Below are 16,374 nucleotides of genomic sequence, written 5' to 3' on the forward strand. Positions count from 1 at the left end.
CTTTACTGCCACTTTTGATTGATTTAATGCATCCTTGCTGAATAAAAGTATTCATTTCTTTAATTTCTTTTCAAAACAATTAAAATTAAAATTCTTACTGACCCCAAACTTTTGAACGGTAGTGTATAATGCTACAGAAGCTTTGTATTTCAGATAAATGCTGTTCTTTTGAACTTTCTATTCATCAAGGAATCCTGAAAAAAAAAGTACACAACTGTTTTCAACATTGAAAATAATCATAAATGTTTATTGAGCAGCAAATCAGCATATTAGAATGATTTCTGAAGGATCATGTGACACTGAAGACTGGAGTAACGATGCTGAAAATTCAGCTTTGCATCACAGGAATAAATTACTTTGTCAAATATATTTAAATAGAACACAGTTATTTTAAATTGTAATAATATTTCACAATATTACTGTTTTTTACTGTATTTTTAATTAAATAAATGTAGCCTTGGTGAGCAGACGAAACTTCTTTTAAAAACATTAAAAATCTTAGTGGTTCCAAACTTTTGGACTGTACTGCACATAAATCCCACATTTTTTTGGCTAAATTATGGTTTTCCCAGCACATTTTCCTCTCAGTTCACTTGTTACATAGCTTAAAACTTTAAATAAGGTATCATTTTCATTTATTCAGTTTGTTTTTAGATGCTATCAATGTCATCTTAAGAAAATGTATCTTTAATAAAATCTATCACTGCTGTTACTGCCCTGGCCTTGCTTCATTTGTGAAATAAAATAAACCAGTAAAATAAAGAATGAAGTCAAAGTTGTCCTTTATGATTAGCTGATTAATGCCAAGATGTTAATAAATAGCCTACCATCCGCTTTAACATGACATAACTGAAGAAGTTCAAGACTTAAACACATTTTGAGAATGATCCCTTATCATATTCTACTAAGATCTATTAGCCTATCAGATTTTTTGCATGTCAATCAAACGGCCTTTTCCGCTCAAAGTGGGCGGTACTTGTCAAGACAATAAAAGCTGTTAAAAGCTCCAGAAAAGTAATCTTTCTTGAATAAAATACCTGGATACTAGTTTACAAAAGAAATGGCCTAAATGCCATAAATGCCAGATTTTCTGCCAGACCTTTAGCCACTCATTAAACACTCCCCTCAGGGTTTCCTTTATGTTAATCTGTTACCTGAAACAGTACAACACCGAAGCTCTCAGCTCCCTGTAGAAATGAAAAGCTCTACCCTCCTCGTTTCTTTTTTTGCTCCTTGGGTTAGGGTTTCTGGTTACTTTATTTTCCTCTGTCTACACCTTACAAACTCATTGAAAAGGCCTCCAAGTTCATCTGCTATCCCGGACTTAGCTTCCGGCTACCCATATATGTATTAATTACTGTGTGAATGCTCAAAATGATTGACATGCAAAGGGCGTCTCCACGAACCTTCTGATTGGCTAAGCACAGCATCTGACCGCTCGCCCACATTTACTAGACTGATATTTCAGTAGGTGATTTTTCTGTTATTTCGGTATTTTTGAGAGACGGTAGTGGGGTCATTTTATGCATGCATTCCATACAAATCGTTACCTCACATTTTGAATCTTTGTTAAATATAACAGGCATGATATAATAGTGTGCACAGTCTGTTCATGAAATGAAAGTGAAAGCATGTGTTTGTGCGTCAGCACAACTTATAATGCTGTTGGCAAAGACAAATGTAAGGAAGTGGAAGTAGAATTCTCTGAATGTACGCAAAGCAAGGTTGGTAAATTGCTTTTTTGTCGTAATTTTATGTACGCGCCGGTAGCAGACCGCAGTAAAGATAGTTTGCGGTTTGATATTCAGATTTCTTTTGGCTATAAATACGCAGTGCGCTGTCATAGACATGCAAATAATACCAAATATCGTTCTCCATGATTTGTGAATTAAGGTGACGCTGTCCTTTGGGCCGAAATCAGTTTTTTTTTTCGTAGCGACTCTTAATTTTATAATGGCTATATCTCCAAATGTTGGACACTTAGAGGAATGAAACTGGTGTCATCTTCACCAGCTTGATCTGTGAATTTTTTCACAGCAAAGCTCTTGTCCGTAAACCCCTTGGTAAGTCCGCCAGTAAGGAATGTGAAATAAAGGCGTTCTTCATGTTTAACGTCTATTACCAATGAACACGCAGACTGCTGGAATAAAATAACATTGTTTTAGGTCGAGCTCGATTTGTGAAAACTTTCACAATAGCATTTTATCTCGTGGTCGTGTTTCTCTTTGCTCTGCCCCCCGTTTTTTGTATAATATGATATATATATATATATATATATATATATATATATATATATATATATATATATATATATATATCACTTTCACAGTTCAGTACGGGTCAGCTGACCCATCCCAGGGTCACTAGCATCACTTTTCTGATCTGTGAAAACTTTCACAGTTCAGTACGGGTCAGCTGACCCATCCCAGGGTCACTAGAATCACTTTTCTGATCTGTGAAAACTTTCACAGTTCAGTACGGGTCAGCTGACCCATCCCTGGGTCACTAGCATCACTTTTCTGATCTGTGAAAACTTTCACAGTTCAGTACGGGTCAGCTGACCCTTCCCTGGGTCACTAACATCGCTATTCTGATCTGTGAAAACTTTCACAGTTCAGTACGGGTCAGCTGACCCATCCCTGGGTCACTAGCATCACTTTTCTGATCTGTGAAACCTTTCACAGTTGAGTTTTGGTCAGCTGACCCTTCCCTGGGTCATGTACATCACTATTCTGAACTGTGAAAGTTTACACAGATCAGAATAGTGATGTACATGACCCTGGGATGGGTCAGCTGACCCGTACTGAACTGTGAAAGTTTTCACAGATCAGAATAGTGATGCTAGTGACCCAGGGAAGGGTCAGCTGACCAAAACTCAACTGTGAAAGTTTTCACAGATCAGAATAGTGATGCTAGTGACCCAGGGATGGGTCAGCTGACCCGTACTGAACTGTGAAAGTTTTCACAGATCAGAAAAGTGATGCTAGTGACCCTGGGATGGGTCAGCTGACCCGTACTGAACTGTGAAAGTTTTCACAGATCAGAATAGTGATGCTAGTGACCCAGGGATGGGTCAGCTGACCCGTACTGAACTGTGAAAGTTTTCACAGATCAAAATAGTGATGTTAGTGACCCAGGGAGGGGTCAGCTGACCCGTACTGAACTGTGAAAGTTTTCACAGATGAGAATAGTGATGCTAGTGACCCAGGGAAGGGTCAGCTGCCCAAAACTCAACTGTGAAAGTTTTCACAGATCAGAATAGCGATGTTAGTGACCCTGGGATGGGTCAGCTGACCCGTACTGAACTGTGAAAGTTTTCACAGATGAGAATAGTGATGTACATTATCTGTACAAGGTCATTTATATATATATATATATATATATATATATATATATATATATATATATAATATTATACAAAAAACGGGGGGCAGAGCAAAGAGAAACACGACCACGAGATAAAATGCTATTGTGAAAGTTTTCACAAATCGAGCTCGACCTAAAACAATGTTATTTTATTCCAGCAGTCTGCGTGTTCATTGGTAATAGACGTTAAACATGAAGAACGCCTTTATTTCACATTCCTTACTGGCGGACTTACCAAGGGGTTTACGGACAAGAGCTTTGCTGTGAAAAAATTCACAGATCAAGCTGGTGAAGATGACACCAGTTTCATTCCTCTAAGTGTCCAACATTTGGAGATATAGCCATTATAAAATTAAGAGTCGCTACGAAAAAAAAAACTGATTTCGGCCCAAAGGACAGCGTCACCTTAATTCACAAATAATGGAGAACGATATTCGGTATTATTTGCATGTCTTTGACAGCGCACTGCGTATTTATAGCCAAAAGAAATCTGAATATCAAACCGCAAACTATCTTTACTGCGGTAAATAGCAGCCGCTAATAAATAGACTACGTGGTAAATGTTGTTCGTTTTAAACGGTGTCGAAGATTCTTGTTACCATTATCGTCCTCGGAGGTGCTGTGCACTGTTAATCAAGTAAAGTGTCAGCAATATATGTCTTTTTATCCTTTAAGCGGGTAATGTACACTACAATACACTCCTAAATCTCTTGTAGGAGGCATGAGAAATCATTTTTCATCCAGTTCTGTTATATCATTATCATAGTTTAGGCTTTTTGGAGTATTTGTGCTCAATTGAATTGGGCCAGTAGAAATCATGTTTTTAGGGAAGATCCTCTGGGCCCTCTGTACACAGCCCCCTTTCTCAATCTATGTATTTTGAGTTAAAAAAAAAATGTACAAATGTTAACATTCACATGTAATTCTGATATCATTGCACTTTGTTAACTACATCTTTGCATTTTTAACTAGATATTTTCTTGCAGGGTTTCACACAGCTCATTTTATGGTAGAATGGGGGTGTCTGACCAACCCTGCTCCTGGAGGGCTACCACCCTGTAGAGTTTAGCTCCAACCCTAACCAAACACACCTGAAAAATCTAACCAAAGTCTTCAGGATTATTTAGAAAAGTATGTTGTATCATACATTACATTATATGATTATTTAGAGATGAAGCTAAACCTTGCATGACGGTGGGTCTTAAGGGCTAGAGTTGCCCACCCCTAAGATTGAAGATGAGACAGTTCAGCAGTGTAAAAATATAAGAAATGTGCCTCATGTATATTTTGCATATATTTTTTGCATCAAATAAATCATAGAAATATTGATGACTTTGGTTTTTTATACTATAATATCCTGGAAGACACAACTAAAAAATTCCTTATCTTTTTGCTGTGTCATAGGTCTTTCTTGGCTAACTGAATACATTTTAAAGGGTTAGGCTATTTTAACATTTTACAACTTTAATTGTTATAAAAATTGTGTTGTGTAGGAACTGCAGTCTCAAAAAGGAGCAACCAGAGTTCATTGTCATCTCATACTGTTGTGTAAGTGCCAAAATGCCAGTGGAATTCAGTGGATGGGAGGCATACTGCGATAAGTCAAAGCACCTTAAACCAGGTCAAGAACCCAAAAAGAGCCACGGCTACACTATGTACCATGGGACACTCAAAACCAATGCCCCAGCTATCATATCATCAGGGTTTCGGCCCTCTCTTGGGGGAACTCTGGGTCCTGGAGTCTACTGTAGTAGGGACATTAACAAAGCAATGGGTTATCCAGGATGTGCTCCCAATGACAGAGTTGTGTTAAAGCTACGAGTAAGAGTGGGTAAAGTGAAGAAGATTGACAGACAAAACATGAACCTGATGACCTCATGGCATCAGAATGGATATGATACGGCCTGGTTACCTGCATCTGTTCTTGGACTTGAAGAGGACTGTGTTTTTGACCCAAAGAGACTCACTGTGATTGGGATAGCCCATTGCACAGACACCAGTGCGAAGAATTCTCTGGAAAGTCTCATAAAGCAGAAAAGCCAATCACAAGAACCAAAGGAGAAAGATCTGAAATTGTGTAAAGGCTGTGGAATGCAAACCCAGGATAAACACACAATGGAGAAATGCTGGTCCTGTAAAGCATCCATATGCCCCTTCATGAAGAATCATGTTTGCCGAAAGAAAGGGAAGTAACCATTACTGAGTACTCCAATTTAGTTAAATGACACACTTTAAATATCTGTGAAGTGATATTGAGCTTTGTTAAATGCACTTAATAAATAAAACATATTATTATACTTCAGGTAATTTTTAAAAGATTTTTTTTTTTCAAACCAACACTGCAGAAATGTTTTTTTATTATTATTATTTTTTTTTTATAGATATTGAATGTTGAACCATATATTTTATTGATATTTGATACCGAACCAAAACTGTAAATGTAACATTTAACAAATTTAATAAAATTCTGCTAATCAATATAGCAGTTAATTTGATCAGATTAATACTGTTAAGTTCAGTTGATTATTATAACTCCTTAACATTTGAAACAGATTGTGCCAAACATCATTATGAAAGTTTGAATTTATCACTGCAATGTAATTTGTTTTGTAATATTTTGGTGCAATTTTTTAAGCACTTAATAATACATGACAATAAATAAAGGTAATTTCTATTTATTCAAATATATTGTTTTTCTCTTCTGTTTTAATTCTGCTCTAACTTTTTGATTTACTGTTGAAATCTTGTTTTGCAACAATACTTAATATTGAGCACGTAAAGTTAGCACAATATTAAAACATGAAAGTGTAGCTTTTTTACTATGTCTAAAATCCTTAGTTAATTACAGAATTTAACAGTCTGGCACATTAACTCTTGCTATAAGCCAATACTAAGTGTAAACATGCTTAAGGCTTTCTGAGAGTCTGAAAAAAATGAAAGTGTAGTGGTGTAGACTGATTTACACAGAAATACCTATCAAATGTTTTCCTATAGTCTTATCTCTCTTCCTGCTTGGCATTCTGTTAAGTTTCCCATCCAGCAAGAAGCTATTTACCTGGAAAATATGGTATTTTAAAAGAAGCAATGAACTCTATAATAGACACCTTATTAAGTTGGGATCTAAAATGAAATGGGCCTTTGGTTTTAATAATAATTCCTCCTGCAAGATTTTCATTATAGTTCATGAAGTTCATAATTTACAGATTCTCTATTTACTTATTTATGTGTGATCTAATAATTTGTATAGCCTTTCATGAATATTTTTTAATGAGTTTTCAATGTAACTATTGTATAAAACATGCACCTGCCCTGGCAGCATCACCATTTACATATCAGTGTTAGTAAGAAATGTGGATCCTGGAATAGACATCAACAACATTTTCACTTATACTTCCCTCCCACCTCTGTTGCAGATGAAAAAATGTAAAGAACTGTTACAAAGGTTAAGTACAGATCAAGTTATTCAAGGTTAACAGGTTAAGATGGGATGGGAAATGATCAGAGCCTTTTTACCATTTTACATATAGCCAATGTTGGCTTGCTGGGAATGAAAAGCTTAAAGCCCTCAGGATTTCAATTTTGGAAAGGATGAAGAGAAGAGGATCAGTGTGCAATTTGTGTCAATCAGATATTGCCTTAAAAGCAAATTTTACATTGTATTTGTTAATAGAAGAAAATGTCTGACTTTTGCTTGCTGGCTGGATAAATATTGAGAGTTAATGCCAGGTTCTCCTGAAATTTGTCCTTTGTTTTATATGTTTTTACAGTTTATGATACATATTTATCTAGTCATCTTATTTACCATAAAAATGTTTTTTAAAAAAACATAACTCAAAGATTTGTATGTGAAGTTTAATTTATTCATACCCAGTTTGTAGTACAATATGATCATCGTTTAAAAGCACATGAGCAGTTTAAATTTAAAAGCTGGTATAAAATTTTCAAAAATATTTCACAACTGTTAATTTTAAACTTCATGGGAAAGCACAATTAATAACGCTCATGACAGGCACCACGCGCTCCTTGCGTTTTTGGGCGTATTTCATCAATGACTGTGATTCGTGTTGGATCCCAAACACAGTCTTCCTCAAGACCGCTTGGCACCATTCCACAGTTTGGAGGGCACCAGGCAGTGTCGTACCCATGATCATGCCAGGTTTTCTGCATTGGATGATTTTGACGGTCAATCTTTTTCACTTTCCCAACATTGACCCTCACTCTCAGAACCACTCTCTGGTCCTCAGGTAAATCCAGAGGGTATCTGGAGGCCTTCTTTATATCTCGGCTGAGGTAGACACCAGGCCCAAGCATCCCTTTAGAAGACCGTTTGAAGCCAGAGACTTTGATTTTTTGAGCAGCCTCCCTTGTTGTGCCATGGTACATTCTGTAGACATTACCCTCAGCTGGTTCTATGGTACTCGCAAGACATGGTGGAGCACCTGCACTCAAGTCGTCTTCAGCCCACATGTTTGAATCTAAACAAATAAAATCTTAAAAAATGTAATAGAACATAATGACCAAAAGAAGCATCAAATACATTTTCACAAAGACAAAGTGGTGCCTTACCTCTGATGTCGCTTCTAACGATGATCGCTTCCTTCTGAAAGCAGGTCTATAAATGGCACATTTTTCTGGGTGTGTCCATGACGGAAGGTTCAGTTAGTTTTTTCCATCATGATGATAAACTTGTAATGCAAGAAGACATTTTATATTGAATTTCTGGGTGAACAGGTTATGATGTGATAAAAAAAACACCAACTCTATTTAACTTTATAAAATACTATATAAAATACATATATGTAATATAAAGTTTCGATATAAATATAGTAATAAAATGAAAAAATAAAATAAAATGAAAACACATATAACATTGAAATTCATGTGCATTTTTCTCTTTTTCATTTCAAAAAATGTTAAGTTTCATTTTTGCTGTAGAGGACTCTTTTCCTGTAAATGCCCCACCTAATTATACATAGCTGTGACAGATGTCTGAGCAACGCAGGTTAACAAACAATAAGTACAATTGATCTGATGTGTTTAAACAAATACGATCAACACATGACTTTAAAAATGCACTTTCATTTGAGGTCTAACATTAAAAATGAAAGTGAAAAAGTTGAATATCGCTGTTTCAAAGTTCGCTCTCCAGATAACTGCCACATATTTCACAGGATATTTCAAGCACATTTGGAGGGTGACAAAAAAGAACTGTTTTCTTTATCTAACATATTTTGGATTAACATCACAATTGTATAACACTGTTAACATTTAACTTTGTAGAACTTTCTTATCAAGTTTACAATCTCTTATCCTACTGCTTTGCATTTTTGTTCCAAAAATATGAATATTTGCATGCCAATATAGAATAAACGAGGAATAAACAAAAAGATGAATGGTGTTATAGTAGTATATGAAGACATGCTTATCAGCATGTGTCAGATTATAAAAATATATCATATATATCAGGCCTTTAACTTACTATGTGTTTTTGTATTATGATTGTTACACAATAAACATTATAAAATGCTAAAAATCCCAATTTAATAATGGACAGTTTGCTGCATTTAAAAAATGTCTGGTCATAATTTTATTGTATATATTAAAAAAAAAAAAAAAAAAAAAAATTCACTTAATACTTACTTTTAAAATGTTCTGTCCAATCATCATGATCAACACTATATACTAACAAGAGACAGCTTTTAATAATATAAGTCCATTTGTGTCAGACCATCAGAGAACACTGGCTGGTTATGTACTTGCTCAAAATTTGATTTTGGATCATTTTTTAACCAAAAAAAAGTTACAGACTGTAGCTTTTAATATTTTATAATAGTATGTGTCACATCCACTTGCTTGATTGCCCATGATCTCCATTAGAGGGCACTCCTTCTGACTCCTGTGCTATTTTATCATGGACTGCATAACCACCTGCCTGGACTCATTATGCTTGATTACATTCAGCTGTGTCTCATTTCCTTGTTAACCCTCAAACCTCAAACTCAATGCTTTTGTGTTCTCTTTCACCCAAGAAACTTTTGACTGGTTCATCTCTTATGATTGTGCCTATATAGTTTACAAACAGGGATAAAAAAAAATTTGAATCAAATATAATATTTTTATTTGATGTTTACTGTTTGGGGATTATTTTATGGTGCCAAAATCTCAAAGATTATTTACTTAACAGTAGGCTACACCAAAAGGCTAAATATGTAATGTGTACTTCTAATTTATTGCTTTAACAGTTTAACTAATCAAGAGCAAAAAAAAAAAAAAAAAAAAAAAATGTGTGTAGCCTATGTATATTACATGATAAAAATGTTTTTTTGACCAGTTTTAAAGTTTTATTGCATTTTTGTTCCTGAGATCAGTAGGCCTAATCCAGATTTTCAATCTAACTAAAAAGTTTTGAACAACACAAACTGATGATTTTATCCAGATCAAAAGCAAGATTGGATTTGGGATCTAATATGATTTTAGAAAAAAAAATTCCCCTTTGGAACAACCCATATGCATCGACGTCACTTTCCCGCCGAAAGCGCAATCCCTCAGCTGGACTGAGTGGCTAAAAAACCTGCCGCATGACTGGATTTAATTGGGGAAACTGCGAAAACTCGAGTAAAACAAACGATTACACTAAAGGTTGGACTCGAAAGTGTTCCTTGCAACTTGTCAAATAAACCTAATCCATGGATATTGACATGCAGCCAGGAGTCGTGTTTCCTGACATGTATAGGCTATGTGCCTGATTTCAACGCCGGGGAAACACATAAAGCAAATCTGCCTGTGAATATTTTATATAACAATATAGGCTAAGTTTAAATCCGAGTAATCGCTTATATCAATGTTATATCGTCATATTGTCCAGCCCTAAAACTTATATTTATAGTATAGTTTTTGTCAGTGTTTATTTAAAAACACCCAATTATGCAGAATATAAGATGGAAAATATTTAATTGATGAGTTGTCAACATAATATATAACAATTCAATATATACGGTATGATTTTACCTCAAAATCCAACAATTCGACACAAAATAACTGCAAATCCATGTTTATCTGCTGAAGTCAAGTTGTTTCTGTGAATTGCAGCGATACATTTGTTTCTTTTTTCTGTAGCTTTCGGCACTCTTTAAATATATACCTCAGGTTTTGTGTCAAAGCTATTTATACAGTCAGTCGCAAAGCTCTTTTCCGTTTTGGATGTGTTTTGTGTGTTTTTCGCGACATTCTTGCTGAAAACCAATGCTGCCGCTCAGTCTTTTGCCACTCAGTGGGCGTGACCGCAGTCTAATGGTCGACGGTGACGTCACGTGCATACCCTCTATAGCCGAAATGCAATTACTTTTGAACAACTGACCCCAGGTTTATCATGTTGAAAGGGCCATGAAAATATTTTAATTAGAGATTTTAGCATTTATAGGAATATCCTGTTTTTAGATCTTCAAGGACAAATTTAGACTGTATGAAAGGATGTTTATCCTGAGGAAATTTCTAGTCCAGCCTTTTTGATTACAATGAAAATCACCCTTTTATCATCAAAACATTTGCATAACAAGGAAAAACGCTGGTTAAAAATGTTAATCTAAAAAAGTGCTTCATGCGGTATATAAATTGAGTGATTTTATTCAATTCAAAATTATTGTAGCATTTCGAAGAAGCATGGCTCTCATAAAACGTAAATGTTTTATAACTTCGGCATTAGGTCAAAAAAAAAAAAAAAAAAAAAAAAGGAAGGACCTAGGAAGATCTAAACACGGATATAGTACACTGTAAAAAATTTACCGTAAAATTTACAGTAACTTACTGGCAACAATTAGCCAGTAAGTTACTGTGAATACGTTTTACAGTAAGGGTACTGTACTTCCATTTACAGTATTTTATGTATACACTGTGAAATCAAAAACAGTTAAATACTGTGATTTTAGTTGTATTTACAGTAACTTACTGGCTAATTGTTGCCAGTAAGTTACTGTGAATACGTTTTACAGTAAGGGTACTGTACTTCCATTTACAGTATTTTATGTATACACTGTGAAATCAAAAACAATTAAATACTGTGATTTTAGTTGTATTTACAGTAACTTACTGGCTAATTGTTGCCAGTAAGTTACTGTGAATATGTTTTACAGTAAGGGTACTGTACTTCCATTTACAGTATTTTGTGTATTCACTGTAAAATAAAAAACAATTAAACACTGTGATTTTAGTTGTATTTACAGTATTGATTGTTTTACTGTAGAAGAAAAAAATAAATACTGTGATTTCAATTGCATTTACATACATTAATTGCATTCAGTATCTCACTGTACAATTTAAATACTGTATCACTGTGATTTAATATTAGCCATCATTAAAAGAATCACCCATATTCTAAAACATTGCAATCAACTGCAGACAATAATAAAATTGTTAACAGTTATTTATTTAAAAACATTTGGTGAACAGGAATGACAAAACAGGTACAACATAAAGGGATAATGGACATTGGACAACATGCCATTATACCATCCAAAGTTAACGAACATTCTGTGTTCCATGCACAGAATCCATGCAGAACTGAACACTTAATTCTCTGCTATAAAACATTATAAATTCTAATTGTTATAAGGAATTGTATTGGTTTGGTTAATACATTTGCAGATCAAAATATGTAATGGAAACCAATAGATGCCCTCATTAAATTATGATAGAAAATGGCTAGAAACACACTGCATCCATGAAATCATCAGCATTGTTACTTTGTACAATAAGCCAATACATTAACATTACCATGCAACCAAGTGTTATTAAGTTATGAGTACAGAAAATTGAACACATGAATTCATAAATCAAACACATTCATAGACCAAACAATACAATCAATAAATAAATGTAACCAAATGATTAATGTTTTATTCTTTTTATTGAAAAAGTGTTTCATCATTAGAGAGATGGGTATAGTTAAATAATGATTTTATCAATTATATTTATACTCTTATGATTACTACTCTCCAAAATTTAGCACAAAAATGACAAATATGTGAAAAAAGATTCAGCAGATATTTTATTACTTTATTTGCAAAAAAATGTTTTAAACCATTTCCTAAGTGTCCTGTATGAGTAATATATACTGAGGTAATGTGCTTTAATACTGCTTTACTAGAACTTTTACCAGACGATATCACAATTACCAAAGATATACAGTCCTTGAGCTTCCCAAAAGATAAAAAAAATCTAGAAGATGACATTCATAAAGAGTAAAAGATATGTATAAAGAGCAATATAGAGATTTTTAGCATTTCTTCAAATAATAGTTTGGCCCACCCAAAAATACATGTACAGTTTTTGTTCAAGAAAATTAACATGTGGACTTTCTCAGGAAGAATTTGAGATCTCTCATTACCGTGTCCTCAGCTGTGTAGAACACTCTTTCCAACAGTGTTGAGGAGGAAGATGATGGAGAGCTGTGAGAGAAGAGGAAGTGTGTCTTTCTCAGGCTCTTCTGAGGCAAGGATCACTTTGGATTTTTGCAAACTGGAAGCTAAAAACAATGTTATTGTAGTAGTTGTTGTAGTCAGGTTTATTATTTGTTAGAAAGGAATGAGGAAAGCGTGTCTAACTTACATGTTCCTCCTCCTCTTCATCTCGGTCACCACTGCCATCATCATCATCATCCTCCTCTGGCAGCTGAAAGAGAAGATTACATTGAAGCTGCATTTTTACTTTTGAAAGCAGTCTCTTCCACTTACCAAGGCTGCATTTGTTGAAAAATATAGTAAAATAATAATATTTTAAAGTAGTTTTACTTTAATATTCTAAACAAGTTTTACTATTAGCTGTTTCCTTACAGATTTTAAACACTGACTGAACGCAACTGCCTCTGACTAGGCGAGTTTAGGCAAGATCAGTTAAATTACCGAATTACATTTATAATCGTGTCACTGTCAGACTTTTTTCACCTTTCCCTTAAATCTAGGGTCTATCATAGCAGCATCCTCAAAAAATACATCTTCATGTACACGAAAGCACAAAAAAAATAATTTAAGAAAAAAATACAGTAAGGGCATATTTCATGTAGCCTAAATGAATTGTGATTTATAAAGTTTTTTGAATTCTTCAAAGTATTTTGAAATCATTAAAATATTATCATGTATATATTGTAAGTTATAAAATTGTTTTTATCATGACATGAGTTCATGTCGTTCCAAACCTGTTAAGACTTTCATTCATCTTCAAGACACAAATAAAGTCTACACAACTGCCACTTTGATGTTTAAAATAAAATTATTTCATACAGATCGTAAATCTAATCTAATTGAGAGGTTTAGTCCAAATTTTCTGAATAAACTTGATCACCTTATATAATAAACAAATTCAACACACTAGTGCATATACAAACAAGTTGAGCTTCCATTTTCCATTGTTTGCTAATTAATGTTTATATGTGAATAAAAGTCTAAACTCAAACTGTATATTGCATTAAGCGAACAAGTCTCTTCAGAAAATTTGGACTAAACTGCTCCATTCATATGGATCACTTTTACAATCACTTTATGAACTTTTTGAAGTGTCAAAGTGTTAGATGCATGGTCTGTAAATTGAGGGATGGAAAGCTCTCAGATTTCATTAAAATATCTTCACTTATGTTTCGAAGATGAACTACACAGTCTTGGATGTTCAGAATGACATAAGGATGAGTCTTTTTTTTTTTCTTCATTTTTGTGTGAACTAACCCTTTAGGCAGGCGTACACTGTGAAAGTTCGAACAAAGTTTGTGAGCCCTTGCATACAAGTTAGTTAACCCGATAATCATGTCAAAACAATTGGCACATTGCACGACTGCACTACACAGCTTTTCTTTGTTTTAAAAACAGACTTAACATTTATCTATTATGGGTCCTAATTAGGAGACGATGAGGACATTAAGCTTTGTGCCATGCTGTTTATATTTAAGCAGTAAAAATGCTCATTTCAACGGCCAAAACAAGGAGCTTGTGGATAAGATGATGAGTGGAAGGAGATTTTGGATTGTATTTGATAGTATCAAACAGATTTTAAAAAAGTTTTAAACATGCCCTTTCAATCTGAATTAAATAATTAAATTCATTCCAATTAACATGTGACTTTATATTCCATCTGTGCTACTAGTCTGATTAAAGTCTGATTATTAGAACCCATGTAAACACAGCTAATGTTGCTGCTATAGCTTTAGATTTTAAAAAAAGTTATAGAGTTGCCAAGCAGCCTATGTGATCTGATTGTGTATCATTTGTAAAGGATAAGTAAAGGATGACAGAATTTTCATTTTTGGGTGAACTATCCCTTTAAGTCACATGCAACGATGTCATCAGAATAAATTTGCCAAATCAGATTTTAAAATTTCATTCTGATTGTAAGGGGTGGTTTAAACCTTTTCTAATCTGTTCGATAGGACATGTAAACACTTGATTAAAAACTGAAATTTGAAAGTGTAAAGCATGTGGAATGATGTAGAAATGATGCAATGACGTACGAAATCAGCCATTGCTGTTGAATGAATGGAGTGTAATAAATGACTATTTTCATAAAATTTTAAAATGCTTGTTTTTAGTTTTAAGCATTTTTACTGCTTGATAAATATAAGCAGCACGGCACATACTGTAGCTTCATGTTCTCTGCGTCTCCTAATCAGGACCTGGAATGATAAATATAAAGTCTGCTTTTTGAAACAGAAAAGAAACAATGACAGGATGATGGTTAATATGCACCAACAACAGGAAAGTCTGTAATTTTGGACAGACAGTGCATTTTAAGATATCAAATCTGATCTCTAAATAAATGTACACATCAACTATGTTCAGATTCATCAATCAGTGATTTCATTTTGACTTAAATAAAAAGTGTAAATGTATCAAATAGTAAAATTGCTGACCCCTCAAATTCAGAATTATTAACATCTCTTTGTCTCTGTGAGTAATTGAATTGTGAAATTCAACCCTGTGAATTACCTGTTTGTCCTTCTGAGCCTTTTAACGAGAAGGCATCTTTTATGGCTGGATGCTGATTGACACACCTTTTGACCATGTTCTCACATCCAGGCCAACAAAATGATCAAGTAGACCTGAAACAAATGACCCATGATTGAAATCAATTTAAATACATTTAGTCTTACCTAAGTGATATTGGAAAAATTAAGGCATAGTTTTTCACCCAGGATATGCTGCTTCTCCTGGAACATAGTCCTCATGATGAATGATCTCTAGATCCTGGACCCGTGCAGTCCACCTGGAGATTATCTGAATGACATGTGGTTGTATATAAAGGGTAACGTTAATTAAAGACTGAACGTTACATACATACCGATAGCAGTCAGAAACGAATTTAATACCCACCCCTGCTTTTAATCATCAATTATTGTCATGGCATCATGACTGTCTCTCCTCAGCTGCTGAAAATAAAAAGTATGTTAGATTTATAGGAATGAATAGACTCACACATAACGTTAAACCAGTAAGTGGCGACAAACGAGAATATTTTGTCATAAACAACTCTAAATCATTGACTTACCTGGATTATTGGCAGTCATAATTTTAGTAAACAAATCGTTAAGTAATCAGTGTTGGGGAGTAACGGAATACATGTACCGGCGTTACGTATTCAGAATACAAATTATGAGTAACTGTATTCCGTTACAGTTACAATTTAAATGGTATTTAGAATACAGTTACATTGTTGAAATCAATGGATTACATGAGGATACTTCTCTGTTTCACAATCTCTAAATAACGTTTATATATATATATATACATATATATATATATATATATATATATATATATATATATATATATATAAAAAATTAAGGCAACTTCATGCATTTCCCAGAAGCCCCAATATAAAAACGAAAAAATGTGCGGTTTGCGTGATCAGTCGGAAGAGGAGCAGCGGGAGCTCAGCTACAGGTAGAGATGGAGCCGAAACAACAGAGCCAGGGCAAGAATGCGTTTATATCTTGGAAATTTAAACAGCATTTCACACTAAAAAAAAAGG

The 16,374-nt window shown here is 34.1% G+C and overlaps 2 protein-coding genes and 1 long non-coding RNA gene across 6 annotated transcripts in view; 1 reads left to right on the top strand and 2 right to left on the bottom strand.

Annotated features, from left to right (window-relative positions):
• Window positions 1–1,392: 1,392 nt before the first annotated feature.
• LOC125253514 (gig2-like protein DreN) lies at window positions 1,393–5,661 on the top strand. 4 transcript variants are annotated; one of them, XM_048167514.1, is made up of 3 exons: window positions 1,488–1,724; window positions 4,339–4,497; window positions 4,860–5,661. In XM_048167514.1, exon 3 carries the CDS (start codon window positions 4,927–4,929, stop codon window positions 5,557–5,559), a length of 633 nt encoding a protein of 210 aa, XP_048023471.1. In that variant the 5' UTR covers window positions 1,488–1,724; window positions 4,339–4,497; window positions 4,860–4,926; the 3' UTR covers window positions 5,560–5,661. The 4 variants fall into 4 exon arrangements, with proteins under 4 accessions (XP_048023472.1, XP_048023471.1, XP_048023470.1 ...); XM_048167513.1 differs by having other exon boundaries at window positions 4,353–4,497; XM_048167515.1 differs by lacking the exons at window positions 1,488–1,724; window positions 4,339–4,497 and adding an exon at window positions 1,393–1,467.
• A 1,545-nt stretch (window positions 5,662–7,206) lies between these two features.
• gig2e (grass carp reovirus (GCRV)-induced gene 2e) overlaps window positions 7,207–16,374 on the bottom strand; it is a 29,744-nt gene continuing 20,576 nt past the window's right edge. The window contains exon 6 of the mRNA XM_048167527.1: window positions 7,207–7,769. Within this exon, the coding sequence (XP_048023484.1) occupies window positions 7,357–7,769 (413 nt within the window). The 3' untranslated portion in view covers window positions 7,207–7,356. The remainder of the gene's footprint in view (window positions 7,770–16,374) is intronic.
• Window positions 11,771–15,950, bottom strand: LOC125253522. Its single transcript, XR_007181456.1, has 4 exons — window positions 15,717–15,950; window positions 15,333–15,620; window positions 12,970–13,032; window positions 11,771–12,879 (listed from the first exon to the last, which is right to left on the bottom strand). It is a non-coding gene; the product is annotated as an uncharacterized LOC125253522 (long non-coding RNA).

This window comes from Megalobrama amblycephala, linkage group LG18 (assembly GCF_018812025.1).
Source record: "Megalobrama amblycephala isolate DHTTF-2021 linkage group LG18, ASM1881202v1, whole genome shotgun sequence".
In the NCBI taxonomy this organism is placed as follows: Eukaryota; Metazoa; Chordata; class Actinopteri; order Cypriniformes; family Xenocyprididae; genus Megalobrama; species Megalobrama amblycephala.